A 25,736-nucleotide genomic window follows, 5' to 3' on the forward strand; every position below is an offset into this window, starting at 1 on the left:
TAAATTTTAAAGAAAGGAATAAAGCTTGCAAGAAGATTGAAAGAACACTCCCGAACCAACATATGGCTCAAGCTCAGGTGGCTGACATTCTCATTCGCTTGCAGGCCACGGAGGCGTTTTCGATTCCGCGCTTACGACATACTACGTCAGTGGCGAAGGGGAAGCCGCTTATCCTTTCTTAAAATATTTTATCCAGCTCTCCTTGTAAAAACACTTCTAGAGTGTGAGAGCAGCCCGAAATGAACTCGCGCTAATGGTAAACACAAGTAAGAATCGATGTCCCGGCTTTGCGTGGTAGATTGCTGCCACCCGCGGAAACAAGCGTTTACCCAGTGGAACGAATTCCTCGTAATCTACCTAGCATCCGAAGAACATAGAAGAATGTTGAAAGCCAGCGACGGCCGTGTAAGACTCCTTGCGCAAACAGCCTCATAAAGCCGTTGCCTCAGCTTTTATGAGACCTGTAGGAGAAGCCGGAGCTCCTCCGAAACTGCTTCTTTTCCTCGTGCGCAGCATCATGACTTCGCTTAAACGTTTTATGAGTCCCCTTGGGCACGTGCGGCTGTTTTCCTACATGGAAAATTTACTCGATGTTACGGTGTTATCGACCTGAGAGAGCGGTGATCTCAAAGGTGACATACAGGGAGATCGTAGCGAAGGATGAGATTGATTGGGACGACATTATTCCACTAAACGCCTACCGTTACTCGTGAATTCTGGTCCTTGGGGACATGGCCTGCGATCTGCAGCATTGCTGCCTAAGTATACGTTCTCTAGACAGGCGGCGAAAACAGCGTGGTGAACTGGGGCAAGATTATAGCCCTTCGATGACAGGTCCTTGGGACCAGCTGAGGATTGTAAAAGCTCACAGCTTGTGTTTTATCTCATACTATAAAACACAATGTCCGGAGACAGAAATGAAAGATTATTGACGTCGGGAGGCATGGAGTGGGCGGCCATAGGAACGTGTTTCTGGCCCGCTACTCAACCCTGGAGAGTTTATGTGATTGTGTCATGCATGTGGCGTCCAAGACATGGTGCACAACCCCCACGCACATACGGGGAACCTCCCGTCTGTAAAAAAAAAATTTGAGATGACTGCGGCGACTCTCATTGGAGCAATGCTATATCAAAACGTCCACATATTACATCGACTTTCGTGGCTGTTCTGACGTCTACGTACTATATCAACGTCCATGGTTATTTTGACGCATAAGTGTATCTTTTGCGTTTAATTAATTAACTAATTACACCTCATCATCCAATTTTTTCCGCTGCAATATTTCGTCCACACTATCTACCACAATCACACTTTCACACATTTATCTTCACGGAACGACGTAATCGTGCGGCCAAAATTTGCGGACACGTTTTGTGGACACTTTTTGCTGACGCGACATAGCCATATAATGATTTCGCATCAATAACGACGTCAGGCGCACTTATCTATTACGTAACGCACAATGTACTTGCAGCTATACGCAAACGAAGCAGCATGTCACCCATAAACCTCAACGCTTATCCCAGAGGGCTGGTGACCAGACCGATCTCCCGTCCAGTGTCGGAGTGCGAGGACAAAATACGCGCACCAAAAAAAAAAAAAAAGTAGTGGTGGCCAAAACTTGCATGTGTATGCCTACCTGGCGCAAAGATGAGTTGAGTAGTGGATGTATATATCTGAGCATAACTAGTCCGTGATATTTTCGTTTAGATTATGGAGCTTTCGGAATCAGAGAATGCAAAAGAAGGACGCTGTACACTGCAGCGGCTGCGAGAGGGCGTATCTCAAAGTTGACAATGTTATCTTCTCCGGTGCGTCGTGCTGCTTGCATCGCTGATGTGTACGCATTCAATGCTACCTTGCTATAAACCGATACGAAGACGCTGTCGCTGACGGCGACAGCGACAACATCATGCCGTTTCAAGTAGCAGCCTTAGTTTTTTATTTAAAGGGCAGATGTTCGTTGGGGCCTTCTTTTAATATTGGTGGGAATGGCGGGGAATTACAGGCTGTTTCTTAAAAAGACGTACATTAGTCCTGCAGCAGTAACTTTCACGGATGCGGGAGGATGTCTTTGTATTTTTTTGTTTTACTTGGGCAACCAAACTATAGCCGGTCTACGAGCGGAGGCGAAATAAGAAGCGCACAAAAATAGAAAAAATATCTCAAGTCAAGGAACACAATGCCTTCGACCGTTCAAGAAAGTGGGGAGGATTAACCCAACAGTTGTTTCGCAACTCAACACCCAGAGCATAGAAGTTAGCTATACATAATTAGTCTATCCGCTGTTCCTTGTACTTAAGGCCCTTCTAAGCCCTGTCCTAATCACAGAGGTTAGATTGGGCTAATTAACAACAATTGCCCTGCCCGCACCGTCTTGCGACACAACAGGCTTGTTCTAGTCGCAGTCATGATCTAAATTCGGAACGTTTCTTTGCAGGCATTATAAGGGCTCGTGTGTAGGAACGCCCATCGATTCTATGCTCCTTGCACACACCTCTTCAATGACTTCTGTCGTGGTCAGCACCTTTTCTAAGAAAGTAGAACCTGAGATAGCGCTGATTACCTTCTGTAACTACGCTCTAAATACAAACGAGTAAAAAGAGCGAAAGCTTTCCTGTAGCGCACTCTCTTTTATGCAGGAGAGTGCGCTATAGGAGAGCCTATTCCCTTTTTACTCTTTTATAAGCATATTGTGTTTAGAGTGTATACCCTGTGCCTGCAAGAAAGACCTCTTGTTATTCCTGTTCATAGATCAAACCTACGGCTTTTTATGAAAGAAAACATTTCGCAAAACTTCTCGCGATTCGAGGTGAAGAAAGCCGAGTAGCGGCACTTCTTAACAAAGTTATTTTCTACAGCGCACGCTACAGAAGGGCGTAGTTCTTCGAAAGCGCCCGAACTACGAAAACGTGCTGGTCTTGAATGGTTTTCAGTGCAGTTTTGTGCGGTATTCCTCGAGTAGGCAAGTAGAAAAAAGAATAGTGTTACTTAGAGGCACCCGTATGGTTTCTTTGCAACTACCGCACCTCAAGGTTTAGTATTTCTTGTGTTGACGCAAAGCCAAATAAAGTTGAATCAAGCGAACTGTATTACATGTCGCGTTAGTGTGTCGCGATTCGCGAGTGGTTCGAAAGGACTGCTCGCTCTATAAATGCAGTCCTGTGAAAAAAGGAGTTGAGAGTGCTACTTCGTCTAGCATTCCTTTTCCTCATAACTTACAATTAAATTACTTTTTTTTTCTTGTTGGAAGCTTGATGTTTGAGGGAAAAAATTGCTGACGATTACGTTATTTCCTAATGCGAAATTTGAGCATAGCTCATCAGCTGTTTCAGCTTTTCGATAGATTGAGGCAAATAATGCGAGGAAGACATGTATGTACAATTACAGACAGCTTTTTATTTTTCAGACATATTCCTTCTTCAAGAAACACTCCACTAACAGTAAAGTTACACTTGAGAGAGATTACAATACAAAAGAATTATACCACTTAAAGTGCACTACCACAAGATAGAGAGGTAAACAAAAAAACACAATTTGTTCACTGAAGCTTAAACGGCGGTTCGGGTCGTCAACGCCCACGTCTGTCTGTTCTTCGCGCCAAGGCAGGCGTGCACATACACAGTGTCGGCTGTGCAGTCTCCTTCTCCTTACCGCGCCGGGCGCGCGTCCTCATTGGTCAAAGGCCGGGAGTGGCTTCGAGGAGCATTTGGATCTTTCTGTAGTGGAGCCGCCGCCGTCGCGCGAGTGAAGAGGTTGAGGGCATCTGTTAGCGCACGCAAGGCTATGCCCTTTCCGTCAACATCGCGTAGAAACGACTTGGACAGTCTAGAACAATAGACGGCAATCATCCGCGCGCCACGTCGGCGAGCGATGGGAGAAGGGGCAGCCACACACACAAGGCTAGTCGCTCTCAAGGGGTTCCTTCTTCCTCGTTTTACGACGCGCGCTGGCGAGAGCCGTCCGTGCGGCGCTGTTTTTTTTTTGTTTCTTGCTGAGGAGGGGAGGAGGTTGCGCTTTTACCCTCTCCTGGTTACATCTCACAACGACGACGGCGACGCCGCGAAACGAAGAAACGGGTGACCATGAGATGGGCTCTAAAAAATAGCACAATAATTATCTCACATCTCGGCGGACAGTTGAGCCGCTTGCTGGTTATTTCGCTGTTTATGAGACGATATCTACGCCGTAGAAAGAAAAGAAGACTCTGTTGATTCATCTCATGACCGCCAAATGTATTTCGATACGGAAGTGGGTGTTTTAGAGGTAGCAGCCTGTTGAGAGAGAGGAGGAAGCAGAGGGTAGATTTTCAGTATATCACCTCGTCTGGAGGCATGAAAAGATTGCGACTCCTAATCGAGCACGTCGCGGGAGTTCTTGGCCGGTGGTGGCGCGAGTTTTTTTTTCTTTTTCTGCCCTGACCATACATCTTCGTCTGTAAGTCACGCCTTCGATTATTCACTACGAGTCGTGGTTTTCTTTAAAGGGCTGCTGAAACGGCTTTAGAATTCGGTGAGTTTAAGGTTGCCGAATGTGCGAAACGTGCACGTAAAGCCTGCGAAATCGTTTTGCTCTAGCATATAAAATGGTGGCGTAATCGTCGTCGTCGGCGGCGTTCAGGCTTCTCTGAAGTGCACAGCGCCGGGGAGAGGCCCCGATAATGACGTCACGTATGACGGCTCTACGTTTCCAGCGAAGAAACGGTTATTCCAGGGAAGAAAACCGACGCCATCGAAGGTGAAGCTCATGATGCATTGTTTGGCGCCATCTGACGACACACAGCAGCATGCAGGCGTAAGCAGCGGACATCTGATATTTAGGCAACAATGACGTCACTGCCGAGTCTCCCCGCGCTCCTCCAACGTAGTGAGAGGAAGTCTAAACATCGTCGCTGTTTTAATCAATGATTATGACATCATTTTAAATGCTAGTGCAAGAATACTTTTCATGCTTTATCTGGAAGCTTGAAGATTCGTATTCTTGAGTAACCTCGAATTCTCAAAAAACCGTTTCAGCTTCCCCTTAACGCGCGCACGCGTATGTGTGTGTGTGTGCGGGTGTGCAGATGTGGCTGACGCTTGCGGAGCGCTACCTGGCGAGCCGGGAGCTGGACTGGGAGTCGACGGCGCGCTTCTGCTTCAACGAACGCTGCAACCCTGACGACGACAACCTTGGCGTGCAGATCGTCAAGGTGAGCAGCTTTGAGGTTGGGTGCTAGACCGCTGCACTGTGCCGGTGTTTTTGTCGCTTTTTGTTTTCGTGTTTTGACAGAGAGAAAAGAAGAAACACATTGTCAGATAAACAGTCTTTGACTGAGATTTTCGTCTAAATATAGTTTTAGTAGGAAATACTAGAAACAGAAATGCGTTATTAGCTTTCATTTTCCCTATAGGTGTCATAAACAGACGGTAGTAGTTCTCGCCCGTTGTCTCCACGCTTCTAAGTCTCCACGCTTCTAATTTGTGTATTCCAAGGCATCAACACTACCCTACTTATTTTTTCAGAAAATAAATAGAGCTTCATGCTTCATATGTGCGACCGCCTTTACGTGTGCAAGCACTATATACACTCTTTATAGAAGCAAAGGAATAAAAACGGAGTAAGCCATCCTCTGGCGTACTTCCTTCTCTAAAAGAGAGTGTGCTAGAGGACTGCTTACTCTCTTTCTACTCCCATATAGGCGCAAATGCAGCTTGTTCAAAGAGCGCCACAGTTAAAGCATTTCTTCCACTCACTCACCGCGTAATAAGATAGAAAAGTCCGACGACCGTACTTCGCCCAATTTTTGTCCTGTTTGGAAATTGACCGCAGTGCTGCAAGCCTTAGGAAGGAAAGTGATGAGGAAAAGCTCTATTTCTGTCTTAATAGGAATCGAAGCGAGGAGCGTAGGTTGAAGAGCAAACACGAGTTAATAATATGCTAGTGGAAATCAGACGCGTTGATAAGGTTAAAGGCACTCAGTGGGATGGCCTGGCCTCTTTGACAGTTTCAGATGGGAAGATTAGATTAGGAATTTGCTGGAATAAGTTTGCCGCAGCTGGCGCAGAAGAGAGCAAACAGAGGATCAATAGGCGATAAATTTGTCTTTCAGTTGATATAACCGAACTGATAAAACTGAGCAGGCGTGATTAAACATAGTGCAGTGACGTCAGACATGCAACGCCAGCTTCCAGACGAATGTTTAGCGCAGTTGAGTGAGAGTGTCTACGGAGCCACACATATTAAAGTGAATTCCTCTGCGCGCAAATTCGAGCCACCCTCGCACAATTCTCGTCTCCCTCCGCCGCCCCAGCTACCCCGCATATGCCAGGAAGCTCTAGTTAAGCACGGAAGACGTGTCCTAGCCTGTAAAGTGTTTCCAGTGTTTCAGTAAAGACGGTTACTCTGTCTGTCGCGCTCACAGGCGACTGCCTTAAAACCTTCTGTGATCGAGAGTGTAATCGAGAACTTGAGACGCACGCAAAGGTGCCGCACAATGTATGCACATAGCTCAGTGCGATGCGCAGCGCGCTTGCCTGATTGCACTGCGCGTAGTTTACTAAGAACAGAACGGTGCGCGCGCTTTGTTAAGAATGCACAGGCCACATAGTTTGCACCTCGGCCATGTAAAGTGGGACGCTTTGCAGTGTACTTAAATTATCTAAAGCATGAGGAGAAGTATGGTCCTCTCCCTCCTTCATTGCTAATGAGTTCTATGGGGTTGCTGCAGAGCCCCTTTGCACGGTACTGGAGCAGAGCTTCGGGCCTGAATTATTGTAATAACGCCCTTACATAAAAAGGTATGACATATGCAACTTTGTTTCATGCTATATCTATGTAGAAGCCTTTATGCCAGAAGCGTGACTGATGGTGTACGCATGAAGACGTCGTATACTCTTCCTTCCTAGACCAGACACGAACAATACAGACGATCCACTGAGCCTAAAGCTCGGCCTGCTTTTCACTCCACGGCAGTAAGAGCAAAAAAACACCGTATCATTTCCTCGGCCCTTTTTGGCAGGCTTCGCTCTCTTATTGTCATTATTTATGTAATGTGACACCAGGGATCGGGCTTCGCGAGAAGCGTGAGCCAGAAATTGTACTGGTCGTCTTCCTGAGGTTAGGTTAGGTTAGGTTAGGTTAGGTTAGATTAGGTTAGGTTAGGTTAGGTTAGGTTAGGTTAGGTTAGGTTAGGTTAGGTTAGGTTAGGTTAGGTTAGGTTAGGTTAGGTTAGGTTAGGTTAGGTTAGGTTAGGTTAGGTTAGGTTAGGCGCCTAGTCCTGCCCAATGCCTGTCATTAGCAGGGACCCAAAGGTGAGTGTCGTCGGGCTGCCGCTGCCAGTGAGACTACCCTCGGTGGCTTTCTGCTGCAGGACCTCCACCGTACGGGCTGCAGCCTGTTCAGCGGCGAGCAGGCGGAGCAGAACCAGGCGCTCCTCAAGCGGGTGCTGCTGGCGTACGCGCGCTGGAATAAGTCCGTGGGCTACTGCCAGGGCTTCAACCTCCTCGCCGCCTTCGTCCTCGAGGTGGTCGAGTGGTGCGACCAGGATGCCCTCAAGGTCTCTCTCTCTCTTCTCCGAGTTTGGATCGCAGACTTGTCCGCGAGTTGCTTACGCACGAGCAGTGCTGATTGGTTTAGCTTGTTTTGTTTGTTTTCACCGCCTTGGTGGCGGTGGCTGAGTGGTTATGGTGCTCGGCTGCAGACCCAAAAGACGCGGTTTCGATCCCGGCTCAGTGGTCGCATTTGGATGGATGCTCAATGCTAGAGGCCAGCGTCCTGTGCGATGTCAGTGCACGTTAAAGAACCCCAGGTGGTCGAAATTATCCGGAGCCCTCGACTGCGGCGTCCCTCACAGCTTGTGTTGCCTTGGGGCGTTAAACCCCCTTAAAACCAAACCAAAGTGACTTCTTCCTTTCTTTCTTTCTCTATTTCTTTCTTTCTTTCTTTCTTTCTTTCTTTCTTTCTTTCTTTCTTTCTTTCTTTCTTTCTTTCTTTCTTTCTTTCTTTCTTTCTTTCTTTCTTTCTTTCTTTCTTTCTTTCTTTCTTTCTTTCTTTCTTTCTTTCTTTCTTTCTTTCTTTCTTTCTTTCTTTCTTTCTTTCTTTCTTTCTCTATTTCTTTCTCTATTTCTTTCTTTCTTTCTTTCTTTCTTTCTTCCTTTCTTTCTTTCTCTCTTTCTTTCTTTCCTTCTTTCTTTCTTTCTTTCTCTCTTTCTTTCTTTCCTTCTTTCCTTCTTTCTTTCTTTCTTTCTTTCCTCCTTTCTTTCTATCTTTCTTTCCTTCTTTCCTTCTTTCTTTCCTTCTTTCCTTCTTCCTTTCTTTCTTTCCTTCTTTCTTTCTTTCCTTCTTTCTTCCCTTTCTTTCTTTCTATTTATTTCATTCTACATAACGGGGGAAGCCGAGATAAATCTGCTACGGTGAATCTTGACAGGCCCTCGACCCCCTTTACACGTGACAGCGCGGAGGAGCACTGCATACGAAGCACTACATACACAGGCCACCTCTCCTGGAAAAACAATCATCCAGGTATGCTTGCGATATAAGAAGGAAAAAAATTGGCAGAGGCTTAGCTTGGTTAAGCCCGGTAGGTTGCGAAAGCAAACGAGGCCTTGGTCGAAACACCATATATATACACATCCACACGTAATCTTCTCTCAGAGAGAGGAAGGGAAGGAGAGAGAGCGAGCAGCAGCGGCGTGGTTACCCTGGGACTGCGGCGCCGAGCCGAGCTGGTCTCCAGTTTTCTCTCCGCTTGGTGTGACGTCACCACAGCGAGCGCCTCCTCGCGGCTGCGGCGCGCCTTGGTTACCCTGGAACCGCGCCGACGAGCCGAGCTGGTCTCCAGTTTTTCCTCCGCTCGGTGTGACGTCACTACGGGGGTCGTCTAAAGGTCAAACGTGGTTACCGCCAGGACCACGCTGACGGCTCAAAACCAAGCGTAGTATTGCTTTCACAATAAAAAAATCTGTTACAACACACTACATAATCGCTCTGAAGTATACGAACTCAAGAACTTCATTTGCCCCTCCTCCCCGCAGATGATGATCTACCTCGTGGAGGGGGTGCTTCCCGAGGGCTACTTCGCCAACAACCTGCGCGGCCTCTCCGTGGACATGGCCGTGTTCCGGGAGCTCCTGCGGCTGCGCCACAGCAACCTGGCCACGCACCTCGACAGACTGCAGGCAGGCGAGAGCAAGGCCGGTCAGTGCAGCCATTGCATTTGCACGCTTTTGCTGTAAATGAAGTGAACGTTATAGCTCTAGTTAGAAAATCAGAAGCGGAGCTGTTCGCCTCTTCGAAATGGGAGCTCTGGCTTTGGGTGCGACCGGTCAGGCTATTACAGTTGCTGAACTCACGCCCGTTAGACAATGCCAAAACGTTGAAACGTGAGAAATGATTTGTTAGTTGCGCTCCATATATGCTGGCGCCAAACGTGGCTGCAACTTAAATGCGAACAAAGTGCGAGGCAGATGATGAAGGTCATACTATTGCTAATTTAAGTTCTCTGAAATCAAAACATCAAATCCAGTGGTAGAGCACAAAAGAAGTGGCATTTGCGGTTTATGCTTCCGAGCATGTTCGGAGGCCAGTGCCTGAATAAATGCAGACACGAATTGGGAGCATTACATATACGATGCGTCTACGAGATACGAATGCGTTTTAAATTTTTTTACATGCGAAAATTTATAAAGCATGCATTTCTCGAATACGTTTCTTTATGAAGTAACGTTGTAAGTTAAGAACGGCTGACTATCCAGCTGAGGTCACGTTTTCAACGCTGTGATCTCAGTGTGCTATGAAAAAAATATTTAGTGGACATCAAAATGAAATTGACTTCAAAAAATATAATAATCATGCCCTGCCCGCTTCACCGAAGCAGCTCAAGTTGCCAATTCTAAAGAATGAATTTTAGTACTGAGGCTAAACTGAGCAAAGTGTGGGAGAAAACAATCGATCTGCCTTATCAATCGTATTGTTACACTAGAAATTGGATTTACTTTCAGATGATTTGGAGGGGGACTTTGCGCAACAGCAACAAGGACATGAGAGGGACACAGGACGAGCCCTATCTTTGTCGCCCTTGTTTTTCTCGCGCTAAGCACCTTTCCAAATCATGCCCTACCAACTAGCCCAAACTTCCACTTTAATTATGGATGAAAATGACGGAAACTTGGGACACGGCTAGTACGAAGCTATGAATTATACCTGGCGCCCTTCAACCTCCGTTTATTCCCACTTAGGGGCTCTGCTGCGCGACAGTATTGTCATATAGTGGTGACTGCAGTTCGGCGAAGAGGAAACCAGCGAGAATGTCTTCGAAATAAAACTCTTTATTTGGGCTGACTTGCGCCCGCAAAGAACTGAATCACTCGGCGGCGGCGTAGCAACAAGCGTGCTCGGCGGTCGTCGAACGGAATGACCGCCGCTGTCGGCCGTGCTCTTTTTAAACCTGATAGCGAACATTAGAGATAAAGCTTGGGAAGTTACTAGAACATTCTGGCACAAAGTAGAATCGGCTCCGCCTGGATGCGATCAATCGAGATAAATCTAGGTGCGTTTTGCGTCACAAACGAAGCGATAAAGCGGCGTGCCGGCAGCCTTGAAGCATGAACAAATAAACACAACAAACAAACGCTGCAATCATTCGGGGCAGTATAGCGATAAAGATACGTGATATCCCATGTTTAGGGCCCAGTGTTCAATTCATTACTTTTCAGAGTAACCCGCTGTGTGTTTTTCTTTGACCTTGTCCTTGTTGTTTTCACTTCTTAATAACCGATATGAACTTGTTTGCTGCCACACCCTGGGCCAGGTTAGGGCTGTGTCGGGCACGTGTAAAGCGAGTTCATGTTCTTTTCTCTTTTTCCTTCCCGTCCTACGTGCGCAGGGATGAACTACGAGCCCCCGCTGACGAACGTGTTCACGATGCAGTGGTTCCTAACGCTGTTCACCACGTGCCTGCCGCGATCGCTGGTGGTGCGCGTCTGGGATCTCATCCTGCTCGAAGGGAATGAAGTGCTCCTGCGCACCGCCATCACCATCTGGGAAGGGCTCGCAGAGTGAGCATGCGCCTCTTTCCTTTTCCTCTTCCTCTTTCTTTCTTTCTTTCTTTCTTTCTTTCTTTCTTTCTTTCTTTCTTTCTTTCTTTCTTTCTTTCTTTCTTTCTTTCTTTCTTTCTTTCTTTCTTTCTTTCTTTCTTTCTTTCTTTCTTTCTTTCTTTCTTTCTACGACAAATGGAAAGCGTCCGCGCTCGTTTCCGTAAATGGAAGCTACTCCGATGGCCTCATGGTCTGTGGATTCAAAACAAAAAGTATACGCAAACGTAAACTAAACTGATTTCGGTTTGATCTAGTTTGATCGTTACCAGACACAATTGGCTGTTGCTAGACATACTAGACATAGTCGGTCGTTACCAAACGTATAGGAAGCTCGTCTTCTCTTGTGTGTTTCTCCCTCATTTCCTTGCGCCAGTTTGCGTTTCTGCAGCTATGTCTATTCTAACGAGCAAATACTAGAGTATTGAGCGAGAGCTTGGTAAAATTGTGCGTATATTTTCTGAGGCGAAATTAACAGTAAAAGTAACTTACCGCAAGTTTCGCCTGTTTTTGTTCCTCGTTCTCGAGGATTTACGACGAAGATCGTCCAGAAATCGCGGCGAAGTCGAGGTCTGCTTTCTATCAAAATTTTTAAATTTTGTGTCGGGACGTAAGTACGAGGAAAGGCCAGGACAGGGAAAAAAGAAAGCTGTCGTCATCGACAGGTTTTGCCGGAGTTCTCAAATGTTATGTGCACTGATGGAAATGTGTTTATCCATGGTATCCTGGTCTCTTCTGGACTGCGTCAACATCGTTCATGCCATAAACCAAGAAGTATGTTGCCCACTTCGCCGAAGGACGAATAAAATGCCGTGACATTGGTCTCCCACTATAACCTTTACTATAATCTTGCTTGGTTTCATTTATGGCTACGACATTGGAAGCGCCTTTTCTCGTCACCGAAAGAGTTGACATTACGGCCCTTCTGCAAAGGCACTGACGAAAAAGAGCCTTGCGGACAGGCTTTTATCATCACGCGCCAGGGAGGTATAATAAACTCTTTCGTATTTTGTGTCCGGTGTTGTTAGCACAATTTCGCATGGCTAACCTTGTTTGAAGACTGCCCCAAAAGGCGCTGTAACTTCGTCTTGGCGAGACGTCAGCAGGCAAGTGAGCGCAATTATTTGCGCGTATCTACCACTCGCAGCCGCATCATGACCGTGAGCAGCGCGGACGAGTTCTACAGCGTCATGGGCGTGCTGACCCGGGAAATGGTCGAGTTCGGCGTCAAGGACCCGCAAGAGTTCATCGTGGTGAGAGCGACTCCGTTTTGGTTCTAGATGAACATTGCAGAGTCACCCCCGAGGATTGAACTCAGTCCTACAGCCGTGTTCCTGCATGCTTGCAACGCATGTGCGTTACATGTGCTATGACTTCAGTCCTTTCCGCCCTGGGATCGTCGCCAACTGATTCATCGTAATAATTTACTACGTATCCACAGAATTCGGGAACGAGGTGAATTTAATTCATTAATGAACTGAATTTATTTAAACTTGTCATCGTAATAAACATTGCTATATGGCAGTCGTGGATGATCATGGCCTAATCGTGCGAGCTAAGTTTCGCAATATTTATAAGAATAGAGGGTTGCTCATTTATTAAGTTCTCAGCCACTTGGCCAAGAAGACTGCACTGAAGCTCGAACTGTTCTGATGAATCGCACTTGATAGTTCAAGCATTTATACCAGTAGGGTCAAAGGTTCCTGAACAACGATCTTTTCGCTATGTACTGGCTTTTATGCAAGGCAGCGCTTCAAATCTCTCCTAGGAGAAAATGATTTAGGCAGATAATTGTGAATGACGCCTGTACTGTCGGAGACCAATGAAACGCGAACTTGAAAATTCAGTCAAAGCGAAGATACGTAAATAAGTAGAGGAAAACAAATTACTGCGGTTATTTTTTTTTTCATTTTCGAAGACCTATTATCAGAGCTTAGAAGTAAAAATTAAGCACTACTGTGTAATCTCTCTCAACTAAAATTGGGTCATCACGCTGGTCAGGTTTCAGCGGCTTCTTTCATCTTTCATTTTAGGCCGATTACATATTGCTGCTTTAAAAAAGAAGTGTCGTTTATGACATTTCGGGCCAGTTAGTGGTTTTAGTTTCTTCACTGTTTTGCTGCTAGTGGCTACTGCTTATAAAAAATAAACACGAAAATGATGCCCTAGGCTGAAGCAATACGCACCGGCCAAACTGGTTCAGCAGCTGGGACGTTATGGTGTTGGAAAGGACATAACACGTTCATTTACCGGTTGCACTGACACTGAGTACAAAGATGATCGTGTCATCAGTTAGCGACTTGTTAGCAATAATGTCGGCAGCCTGCTTACGTGGCTGACGTCCGTTGAAGCATACATCAGAGCTGCACCAGGCTTAACAAAAGCTTACAGAATAAGAAGAATTTGTTTTACATAACTGGTGTCGTATGCCAAGGGGGTTCCACCCATTTACGCATGCTGTAGAACTGCATGATATCTGTTGGTGCTTTTTACTGTCTCGCTCCTTTTATACCTTTCGCCAATTCACGGGGCTCTTTACGCATCCATCCGAAATGGTACACCAACCGTGCTTGCTTATTTCCGCTCTTCATAACCTAAATTAAACTTACTATATATGTCAGTTTCATTTAAACACCCTAAGACGGTTCTGCATGTTTCCCGCTTTCCGTGCACCGATTTTTCTTGAGACATTTATTACTTCTTTGCATATCATCGAATGACGTTATGTTTTCCGTGTTGCGAATAACTGATCATGATAACCATGAGCCGTTTCATGGCCGTGTGCAATCGTCTTCCTGTACCTGCGTCTGAATATCGTTCTCTTTCTTCTTTCTTTTTCATGCCCTGGCCTTCCTGTCCTGGCACCCCCATTTCGGCGAATAACATTCACATCTACACTCCGGACATGCTCCCGCTTCCCGCCGACGTGATTCGCCTTCCCTTGTTTCGCTGGCGAACAACCACTGTGACGCCTCTATGAACTGACAATCACGTGGTTTGTGCACAACTGCGATCATCATCCGACTTTTCTGGCGTCCTGGTCGCGTGCTACTGGAACGAAATTGTGCCGACGACCCGTTAAATGTGGAACATATCGTCATGTCGACCACTGTGTGCTTCCTGTGCGAAAAACTCTCCTCAAAAACTGCGAAAACCCTCGATGCCTCGATGCAACCATGCGCTGACGTCACTTGTTCACCGCTGTGTTTTGCTGTCGTGATGAACCTGCACGTCCCTACTACGCCTTCATGTGCCGGTCTATGATGGCATCCTAATGATGGCATCCTCCTGACGACTCTGACGTGACGCTGTGCACCGCAGGCCATCTGCGACGTGTCGCGTGTGCCGATTCCGCAGCTGTCCGAATTGCGCGATCGCTACACGTACAACATCCGGCCTCTGCCGTCTACGTCGGCGCCGAGCCGTCACGGGCTCTGGCTCTTCCTGGGGGATGACGAAGACAACGACGCGGACTCCGACCACCAGATGGTGGTGGCGGCCGCCTTCTGCGGCATCTCAAATGCTTTTCTCGTCGCCAAGAACAGAGGTAAGCGGGGGCACGTGTTTCGCAACCACTCCTTTTGCCGTTCATTCCTTCGAGCCTCTGTGATTGGTCGGCCCCGGTTTCGTTAAAGAGAACGGCTCTGAATTCCGTATCTAGTTATACCCTCCCTCTTTTTTTTCTTTCAAGCAATTTAGAACTCGAACTACCCCCAGAGCCGGCGACAGAGTTTGATTGCTAGTTGTCAGTCCTGCCGTGGGAATGCGGCAGTTGCGAATGGTAGACAGGCCAAAAAGAAAATAAAATAAAAGGAATGTATCCAAAGGACCTCTACACAATTATTTACAGAAATTGTAGTGGGAACTTCAAAGGCACTGAAAACCAAAAAAGTTTCTAAAGTATAAATCGACGATATTTGAAATTGCAGAGATAGGGGGCCGTCGATCAGAGGAGAATTCACGATAGATCCTTGCAAGTCATGCAGTGGGAAGGCGGCGTGGTTGAGGAGGTTGGAGCATGCATAGGGAAGCTTTAGTGGAAGAAAAGACGGTTTCTGCAGCCAGACATCGGGGTATGAGAGGAAAGGAATGTGTCTTCAGTATGTCTAGAACTTTTATGGTCATGATTCTTCTTGCATCCTCTGTAGTTAAGCAGTCTATATAAATAAGTGACTCCGGTAGGGAGTTTAGGTTTCATGGAGCCTTGCGCGTAGATTGCTGTTACGCAGTGGGCGTGCTGCTTGGTCCCAAACTTAAAACATGATCATATTATTTTAATGCGACGTTGCAGCGGAGTATTTTTGCGTATTCGGCCTAATTAGATGCCACTAAGACAGCTTTAGGGAAGCAAAAATATGCTTCGCTGTTGAGCTGTCGCGTGGCCCGTCAAAGTTTCACGCTCTGCGGCACGTCGTGAACACGCAAGTATATACTCGCTCGGTTCTCGGAAACCGCAGGCCAAGGCGCCGTCCAAGCCTCGCTGCCGAGTCCATTGGACCCGAGTCGGATGACCCTGGACATATCAACCCTAAAGAGGCAGTACTCGAGGCTGAGACAGCGACAACGCCAAGCTCACATCATACTCACGGGTGAGCAAGTTAGAAATGGTATTTGCTTTTTTTTTTTTTCTGGCAGCTGCCTCTTCTTACTCATCCCGTTTCAATTTGGTGGGTGGTTGCTTGAGGTATTCAGTTTGCTTAACACACAGAACCTGCTCGCTTTAAAGAATATGCCAGAGGTAAGGCCATGTGTGATTTGAACAATTACGTAGAAGCTACAGTAACTTCCACAGCTTTTATTGCCAGCAGCCTTTCATCGTTAGCTGTAGTCCGAATACATTTCAGCTGTTAGAGCGCACTAACACAATTCTTGCGTACACAACCTGACAAATCTGCCGTTATGCTTTTAAGGTGGTTAGAAGATTTGATTTTTGAGTGCGCAGTACTAAAAAAAACATTGTGTCAAGTGTTCAACAAAACAGTGTCTACGGCAAAACAAAGATACGGAGTCTTTCGGTGTGAACTTTTTCAGTGCCTGTGCACTGCTTTCTGGTCACGAAGTCTTTCGCGCCACCATTCTGCTCGCAGGCAACCTCCAGGCTCCCGCGTTATCGCGTCCTCAAAGGGTCTCACCGGGGGTTCCCGTGAACAATCTCCTAGCCGGTCAAAGACCCATTGTGCGCAGGACTCGACCACCGCCTCCGACGCACGCTGTACCCAGTGGCCTTACAGTCAGCCATGCGACGACGTACGGAAGCGGGTCAGTCTCCACGAAACGAGTGTCCCCGCGCCTCGCTGCTCCAGTCACGACAACGACAACCTCAAGCACTTCGCCATCTACATCACCGGTGGCTAGCGCCGTCTCTACTTCACCAGCTGCACCCAGGGCCGCGAGGAAGGCATCGCCGCGAGTGACAACGAGGGACCCCATTCCAGTCGAGACTCTTTCGTGGGAGCAGGCCAAGAAGCTCAAGGCCGGACGACACGACGGTAGCAGCAGCTCGAGTTCTTCGTCCACGGAACTCTGCGATGATAACAACAACAGGTCCTCGTCGCCGGATGAAGTTCCGCCCGCCCGGAAGGAGAGTGTTGAGAAGTACGGTAATGACGCCGAGTCGCCGGCACTCCCGCCTTCTCTTCCGGACAAAAAGCCCCACCGAAGGCTAAAAAACGGAGCCCACGACTACTCATCCGACAGCTCACAGTCATCTTCGTCGTCGTCCGAAGAGGACGCGAGTCGCGACAGGCGGTCCAAACGTCGCCACGAAGACCACGATCCTGAGAAGACTCATCCGAAGCCTCCGCGGCGGCTGTCGGACGGATCTAAACCTGTCGCTGGCATTCCGACCCGTAAGTCCGGTGCCCGCGCTACCTTGGTGAGGCACAGAGAGCCAATAAGTCTAGACGATGACGAGGACGGTTCCTACAAGCCAGACGACGAGAGCGACGCTTCGAGAAACTCTTCGGCCGAAAGCCTGTCCTCGGAAGAAGAGGAGGAGGAGGAAAAGACGTCTTCGAAGCTCGAAACTATCAGCTCTCTTGCTGAAGTATCTTCAGCTGTGGATGAGACGTCGCACTCCCTGGAAGCGGATAAACCAGAGAAGCAGGTCATTGACTCTCTGAGCTCTGAGACAGAGAGTTCGCGAAACACATTCTCCAACATGGTACTGTCTGGTTCAGACAAGTATAACATTCGGACTTCCTCCGAGGCGTCCAGCTGGAAGTCGTCGAGCGACGCCGCCCTGACGACGTCCTCTTCGAGCGGACCACCGCCTCCAACAGAAGTCGGCAGCAGGAAGCCTTCCGATGAGCGGACGACACCACAGGGCAAACTCTCAGACGAAGAGTTCCAGAGGTTGTCCAGAAAGTTCAGCCAGTCAGCTCTGTCCGACAGGCAAGCTCAGCGAATGGCCCTGAGGAACGCCAATCGTCGAGGAACTGACGAACTGGGTACTCAGAAGCTCCCGCCCAACATCGACAGGTCGTCGTCGGAAGACACGGACAGGAAGCTGTCGCTGGGCTCTCCGCCCCGATGGACGCCTAAGCGCACAAACACATCGGACGACACAAGCGGCGACTCGCCTTCAACCGAACTTGACAGGTTTCGCAGGGATTCGAGCAAGCGAGGTTCGGCGAGTAGCGAATTCAGCGTGTCTTCGCGGGAGTTCAGAAAATGGTCGTACAAGTACGACAGCCGCAACACTTCTAACGACGTGAGTTGGCGATCTTCGGACACCGACTACCAAGCATCCCTGCGTTATGAAAGGTCCATATCTGAAGAGGCCGACGACGGCGACGCGGGATCCGCTGAAGACGGCGGGTCTCACAGGCCTCGTCTGTTGAGGGACGACAGAACGGGCTCCTTCAGGATCAGCCAAGAGTCCTTCGACGGCAGGTTGTTGCCTTACGACTCGACTTCTGGTCGCGAGTCCATTTTGCCTGGGGAGAAAAGACGTGGCTCTTCTTTGACGTGCAACACGCTCACGACCCTCAACGAAATGACTTTTGAAAAAGCGGAAGAAGAGCTTAGTCAGGAGGCTGGTCAAGACATTGTCAAGTGCAGCGAGTCAAGCACTTCAAGCTCGCATCTAATCTCACCCAACCAGGAACTACGCAGATCAGCGTTCTTGCTCGGGCAGAAGGTGTCGGCAGACTCCGGCATACACACTGTGGCCGAAGGTGAGGACAGAACCGGAGCGGATGTTACCGGCAACAACGACTCGGCGCAGCGGTCCTCCGGACAGACGCTGTCTCCCGGAGGCGCGTCCCGAAAATCCTCTCTCAAGTTCGACGCCTCCAAGTTCTTCGAGAGTCTGGCCCAAGCGGCGGCGGCCACTCGAGGTGCTCGCTGTGCGTCCGAAGGCTCAGCTACGGCGCTGGCGGCCCAGGAGTACTCTAGCGGCGCTGCGGCTAGGCCTAAGACCGCTCGGTCACAGAGCACGGACGCGACTATGACGTCGCGGGAGTCGCACGTCTCGGGTGTGGTCGGCGGAGACGGCACGGGTACGCTTCCGCTGATTCGACGACAAAGATGTCTTTCAGGAGACGTCGGCGATGGGAAATCTACTCCGCCGGGGTCTCCGAGGCGTTCACTGGCCGAGAACTACAACCCGTTCCCGACGCGAAGACCGTCTTTCACGGGCTGCATCAGCGACTTCAAGGTGAAGTTAGGATTGTACTCCTCGCAAGACAAGCCGGCTGTCACCTCCGCCTCCAATGGTTGCAAGGCAACCTCGGTGAAGAGGTAACCAACAGCCCAAGATGTACTCCTCTTCAGGTGCGTCAAGTTACTTCTCGGATTTATCACAATCGATGTAAAAGTATTCACAGTTTCTCTAAAGAGCATATCGTTTCTTTTCGGCTACTGATTCCTAGAGGTTTCCTATGATCTACAAAATTATCAAATGATGTTCCAACTTGCGTATATTTTGCTTTTAACTTGCTTTTAACACCGTACTTTTTAAGTTTATATTTGTTTTATGACTCACACATCATGATGGTTGTCTACAATGTTGATGTCATCGTTTCGTGTCCATACCAGTTCTTTATTTTCACCTCTAGTTTTAGCTTTCCCGGTATTAGTAAATTATTTGCTTTACCACTGACACCCTTTGCGAAATTTTGTTTATAAAATGTTTCAAATGTTAGTATGGGAATGCGAATCCATCGGCAAACTCATGTCCAACATTTCTGAACAAAAATTTGAATATTGGAGAATTCTAAGATACTGCTATGGAAATATTCTTCTCATGTGTAGCAAAATTTTTCAAATTTTTTCCATCGCTCGCATCGGGCAGTTAAGACTACCATAGGACACCAAAGGGGGACGCTTTTGATGGTAGAAAAAACTTTAATAGCAAAAATATGCGACCCTTCTGACAGGAGGTCTGCGGTTGTGTTGATTGTTATAGAGAAATTTTCTTTTGTCTGAAAAGTTTCCGTTCATAAACTCTTTCCCGTTCAAGAAGTCTTGTGTCGAGAATTGTTGGGTATTTTAACCGCAGGCTTTTACTTGTGTCAGATCATCAAGTTGGCCACACCCGAGGACGTCTACGTGGGTCCTCCCCTCTGGCGCCTCTCTGTAGTGGCCTGTCTCTTTCACTATACTGCCGTGTGGGAACCTTTCAAGCTACGACGCTGTGGGCGACCCAGAAAGAAAGAAGACGAAGAAAAAAAAAACTTGTGCTGAGAACTTGGCAACCAAGTTTGCGGCGAGTGCCTGGACGCGTCATCAGGGAACACCTGAATGCTTGTGTCCGCCTTTTGTCTGTGTTCTGGCTGCCTGCCTGTGGTACTTTTTTGCTTTTCCACTGTGTCCGCGATAACGCTGGTGCGATGTCTTCCGTAGGCACTGTTTGCCGCGGTGGATGACTGCTGCGATGCTAATTTCTACAGCCCTTAAGGATGGAAGCATCGAAACTTGTTTGGCATACTAACTCATATAAAGGAGCATGAAATGTGTATAAAAGCCATTTGTGAGAGGCAGTAATTCAGTGTCGTTTGTTTAAGTCTGGTTTCATAAACCTGAGAGCTGAACAAGCCTGGCCAGCTTAGCGCGGTACCATCATAGCAGCGTTTATGGCTGTGCATTCAATAACGCGTTCGTTGTTATGTTTGTTAATGAATCATTTTGTATCTTATAAGATATATCTACTCTGGCGCCCTTATCACGTGTTTGTCTGCGGGCATTTACCTAGTTCTTTCTGCTGCGACATTCCTGAAAGCACAAGTTTGTTTACAGAGTTGCTGACGCTCCATTATTCAACAGATTGAAGAGCAGTGAGATTGTGTTTGAAGTGATTGCCCGAGAAATATGGTATATTTGCTTAAGCATCTTAAGTACCGAGAGCATGCGTGTGGAGAAGTTTGTTACGTGAGCTATAGCTGTGAACAGGTTTGCCTAGCTGTCTGATCAGGTGCTCCGCGGAACAAAGGAAGGGAGTATTTAAACATCCTTGGTTTTCCTGTCAGTGCCTGTGACCTTCAACTGCACTGCAGGTTTACAAGGGACAAAGGCGCGACTACTGGTCCGTATCTGAACAACAGCGCTCAGATTTCGCTTACGTGTTCCTCAGTAGTTCGCTTCAGAACGCTATAAAAAGTCCTGCTCATATTTACAGGGTCTGCGTATTTATCTGTCCGGATTGTAAAAAATTCTCCTGCCCAACCCACTGGTATGTTTCTGCTCAAAAAGAGGTCACAAGGTAACTTGTAATATTCGGCGTTTTTCGACAAATCATTTAACATAGGACCTTGCTGGACTGCCCGCAGTCGGCGGGCAGAATTTTCATCGGGGCGCGCGAGATAGCCGATTTGAGAGGCTGCGCCACCTGGTGAACTGCGAGGCAACCAATATATTCCTATTGGGAACAAGGGTAGGTCTCGCAGTATCCCAGATGGCGCAGCCTGTCAAATCTGCTGCCACGCTCGTCTATACGAAAATTCTCCATGCAGGCGGCTACAGTTATTCGCCGTTTCTTGACAGTTCACACAAGTTCCGGTATTTAAATTACTTACTGAAAGACGCAGACTATCATAAGCTACCCTATGGTCCGTGTTTGGGCCCAAACAGGCAGGTAGTTTGCGCTGGAGAATTTTTGACAGCCCAGACAGATAAATGCAGAACACTCGGTATGGGTTTGTCATTAATCCTTCCTTTGATCATAATGTTCCTTAACCTTCCATAGGCTTTTGTTCGTTTCTGCCGCGACGTTACTCATTTTCTGCATGAAATAATAAGGTTAAGTTTTAAACTCAAACGCTCTAACCGTGTTTCCGTCAACCATAACACGTAAGTCCACTGAGGAGCAAGGAAAGAGCATCATTCCTTTGTTATCTATTCGTGCTGGCTAAGTATTTATAACTAGCTAGCAACAATATATGCGTCTATTCTGTGGTGTCGAACACAATCCTCTAGACGATCACTCATCGGCAGTTACAGGCTTCATTCTCTCAGTTCTCACAAAGTAATCCCTTTATTGCCAGCATCCGTATGCCGTATATCGACAGGAAAGCGACATCACCTCGATCTCACGGTACGAATCGCGACATCTTCAACACCTACTCAGAATTAAAGGAGGTGAGGTCATCGCTTCTCTCTACAGTCAACAGACGGCGAGATTTTTTTTGTTTGTTAAATTTACCATTCATGTTATTGGAGTATATAGAAGTTGACGTTTTCTCGTGGCCTGCACCAGTGAATATCTTTCATTAACTCATCTTTCTTGTTCACTCGCTTGTGAGTCTGCGAAATTAGTCATTTTGGGCGCTGTAAATAAAAGACGTATTACGAGACCGATGACGGACATATAGCTGTGGCCACAAAAAGTCAACGCACACGGAGGAACTGAAGCGTGCCTGGTGTTGATGTGCCGACACGTTCCCTCGGCCATATGACCAGGTCGAATGCTTGCTGCTTGAAACCTCTGACCACAACAACGTCTGCGGGCAGCGTCTCGGGTTTTCCAGATTGCCGAATGTCGCGAAACAGCATCTCGGCTAGTGCCGCCCCACGAGTTGTGGGCCACGAGTTGTGGGCCTCACAGGTACAAGGAAAGGCGTGCTGGTTTTGACGAGGTTGAGCCCACTCAGCACCTCCGTGCTCTTCAGAGATCGATCGCGGCTGTTTGTTTGATCTGATACGTCAATATACGACGCCAAAAGAGGAAAAATGTGTTGACAAGAGAGCATCTAGCTTTGTAAATACCAGCAGCTGTTGAGAGTAGTTCAGATGACGAGCTGAGATTCAAGAAATTTCTTTTGTATAGACGCATCCCTTGTTTGATTGGCACGCTAGCGCCGACCGGACGTGGCTGCGAACAAGGCACTTGCCAGCCATTCAAGTCATGTATCTCCTTAAAAAAAATTTCGCCGCCCCAAGTGTTCTTTATCATAATTGAATCTAAACTTACAGATTGAAGATACTGTGAATCTCTTCATACCCTAAGCGCTACTTTGGCTATTACGAAGTATCCGTGCTGTAGGCTCAGGGCTTAAAAACAAAGCAAGCTCATTATCTGCATCCCTTGCAAAAACTTGGAGCTGCTCATAGCTTGGCTGTTTGCCACCGCCGCTTGAAACATGACGATGCTGGTAGAAAAGTCATCTACATCATTTACGCATGTTGTATGGTGGGTTGTTTTTTTTTATAAACTTTTGTGTGGTAAACATATATTCTGGATTGAGCTTCCTTCCCCATTGTTTCAACCTTTGATTGATTGATTGTTTTGTGTCTCTGCTTGTTAGCATTACACCGAACGATTCGCGCATAGGTGACATTATTTACAGCAATTGGCTCACTGCTGACCAAAGCAGTTTATAGTGACGCTTTTTTTGCCTGCATTTACTTCTCCTCCAGTTATAGTTGTTTTTCATTTTATACGGAAAATTTATAGCAGGCGTCATTCAGTCACCTTGAACCTTGGAAGTTCTTTGCGTAAACTAAACGCGCAGAATTTTACTTCAGATACCGTTAGTTGACTGCTCACTAATACAATTCTGCCATGGGATGTGGCTGGTTAAATATTGTTGGCCTTACAACTGGCTATCTCGACGTACTGATCGGAACAAAGACTAAAACACTGCACTCCAAGCCAAAAGTGGGCAAAGTGGGAGTAACTGCACCCCTTAGCCCTGGAGACGAACAGTCAGTACGTAGAGATAACCTGGCTGGCTGATTCTTTTTGCAGTTAGTCTCTAAGGGAGTGATGAATGCTCTTTGAGGGTATAATAGTTGAGACCATGCCGTTACTCCCCAATGTACACCTTTTAGTCCGTTATGGCTTAGGGTGCCAGTCTGTACGCTCCCCTATTCAGTTTCGGCCTCTTTCGTTTCGTGCACGAAATTCAGCGCCTTTATAAGTGTATACATGTGTGTATGATTGAAAGCGTCTCATGAATACGGTGCACAAGTCCCGCGGAGTTAGCGAAACACGTTAATTACACTTGTCTCTATGTGCGTCGTCCTAGCGCTATGCAAATGTTCGCCAAAGCATTCCAGGCCTGTTTAGGCGCGTCATAAGTAGGCGCTCAGATTGATAGGTATCCTCGCCTTAATATAATGGCAGGAGCAAAAGTGTTACGACAGTGACTCCACAGAGTGTGTTACAACAGGCTTTTTTTTTTTCGGTCATGGCTAGTAATTGTGCGAAAATGGCCACTTTGTAAGAAAACACGTGCTGTGAAAAATATAAGTTAGTTGAAAGTGCCCCGAGCCTACACTTCAATTATCTCCCTCGTATTTCGTACTTGGTGTCTTTGAACGCTTACGATGTGAGATGTACGGGCTGAAGGAACGTAGAGCACAGGCCGCATTTTTATGGACGGCTTTTTCAGCCTATGGATCTTTGCTGGTTGTGACGGAAGGGTCGGAAGAGCCATACTAGGCAGAGTCAAGTAGCGGCAGGGCACAGACACACCCACATGCGCAATTTTGTTGTTTTTGTTTGTTTGTTTTTTCAAAATTGCGCTTTCAGAACAGCATAAAAATAACGCCCATTTTAAACATATAACGAGTCTGCACATAGTTTCTTGTTTGGTTTTATCCGACCTCATCACAAACGAACCACTTTAGGTATGCCAGAAAGTTGCTCGGAGCCAATCGGAGTTACTTTTTTTTCCCCAGTTTTCAACAAAAGTTTTTCATTTAAGGCGTTAATTTTCAATATATCGAATTCTTCGTTATACCGGGTCATGCCTCTGAGCTTAAGCATTTTTCTGAGGAGTTAAGGAGAAATTTTTTTGTCATTCCTCCTCTCAGACACTCCCTCCCCCCCACACCCCTGTTTAGTGATGTACGCGCGCCATCTTGTTTAGGGGTGGTTTTTTGAAAGCAACATTTTGTGCCAGTGTTCTGCACGTAAGCTCTCTTGCGTTTACCACACGAACAGAAGAAAACAACGCACGATAACTGAGGACATCTGTGCCCACCGGCAGTCCCCGCTTTTGCGACATTCACGCCAGCGTAAATGTACATAGTCATCCCTGTCTCCCTGGCAGTCTCCGACTTTTCGCTTTGTGCACCTGCTTTGAACCTACCGCCTCTTCCTCGGGCATCGAGACGCCATTCCCTCAAGCTCGCCTTTGCAGCCAGGGAACGCATCTTGTAACAGTTTTTCTTTCCCAGTTCATTCTTTTACCTCTTAAAGTGGAAACTATGATATCACACTAGAAAAATTACGTTGTTTATTAATTACCAGCTATGAGGCCACTAGTTGCACCTGCTATCGGCGGAGGAGTGAATGAACAGGGAAAGTATATTGTTACAGAACGCGACCCCGGAATAATATACAAGACCTCTCTCAATGTGATATTCACGAAACCTATTCGTTCTCTCGCTCTCTCTCTATTTCTCTTGCAGCACCCTAAGCACTCTCGGCCGAATCCCATTTTCCTCGCAGTTGCTCTGCGGAGCTTATGTGTCTCGCGAGTCGCCTTGAGAGTCTAGTTTGTAGCGAAAGAGACGTTCTTTTTTTTTAATGGCACACCGATAAAGAAAAATGCTTTGGGTAGATCAAGCACGTAAACGTAAGGACCTCATGTAGGCTCCTTGACGTCTTCCTATTTAGCGGCACCTAACGGTTACTACGGCTGGGAAAGGGGGGGGGGGGGGGGGGGGGGACAAGAAAAAACTACTACTGCTGATTTATCGCCCAACCTCCAGAGACATGCTTACAGCATAAAAATGACTTCATGAGAACAAAACAAAGACTCCTACCCAGCTTAGCGGCGGGAAGCTATAAGCGATCATGCTAGAAGCCTGAGAGCCCGATGTTTTGTGTGTTAGGGAAGGAACTTCTTTTCGTATTTCATATGGAGGTAGCGGAGAATTTAGGTGTACATAAAGAAAAAGCGAGCCTCACGTGTAATTTTGTGTAGGGCAAAGTTCGTGTTCCTTAGAGCGATTAGATTCGGGGAGAGTGTTTTTTTTTTTTTTTTGAGTATAGGGTGTTTCATCTGAGATGATTCACAATCAAAATGTGCAACGCGGAAGAAGTATATTGCGGACAAAACGCAGTTATCTGTCGGGAAGGGGCTGTTCTTTCGTGTTGACTGGCGAGAGAGAAAATGTCTCACTAATCACGGGGTCACGTCCGTGGTTTCGCTATTATTTCAAGACAGACTCTTGCGCATGTGCACATCTGGTCCGCGTCAAGGGAGCCTACT

At 47.3% G+C, this 25,736-nt stretch overlaps 1 protein-coding gene across 4 annotated transcripts in view; it reads left to right on the forward strand.

The window, feature by feature from the left end:
• Positions 1-25,179, forward strand: part of LOC149358301 (uncharacterized) — a 310,815-nt gene extending 285,636 nt beyond the window's left edge. For 2 of the 4 annotated variants that reach the window (XM_089570339.1, XM_089570342.1), the window contains 9 exons: positions 5,067-5,192; positions 7,353-7,538; positions 9,016-9,178; positions 10,866-11,037; positions 12,221-12,326; positions 14,395-14,620; positions 15,531-15,662; positions 16,161-18,849; positions 19,594-25,179. In XM_089570339.1, the coding sequence (XP_089426465.1) occupies positions 5,067-5,192; positions 7,353-7,538; positions 9,016-9,178; positions 10,866-11,037; positions 12,221-12,326; positions 14,395-14,620; positions 15,531-15,662; positions 16,161-18,820 (3,771 nt within the window). In that variant the 3' untranslated portion in view covers positions 18,821-18,849; positions 19,594-25,179. Of the gene's footprint in view, positions 1-5,066; positions 5,193-7,352; positions 7,539-9,015; positions 9,179-10,865; positions 11,038-12,220; positions 12,327-14,394; positions 14,621-15,530; positions 15,663-16,160; positions 18,850-19,576 lie in introns of all 4 variants that reach the window. The other 2 variants (XM_089570340.1, XM_089570341.1) reach the window with 2 other exon arrangements.
• The last annotated feature ends 557 nt before the right edge of the window (positions 25,180-25,736 follow it).

Source organism: Amblyomma mixtum, chromosome 2 (genome assembly GCF_055824585.1).
Source record: "Amblyomma mixtum isolate Tamu chromosome 2, ASM5582458v1, whole genome shotgun sequence".
In the NCBI taxonomy this organism is placed as follows: Eukaryota; Metazoa; Arthropoda; class Arachnida; order Ixodida; family Ixodidae; genus Amblyomma; species Amblyomma mixtum.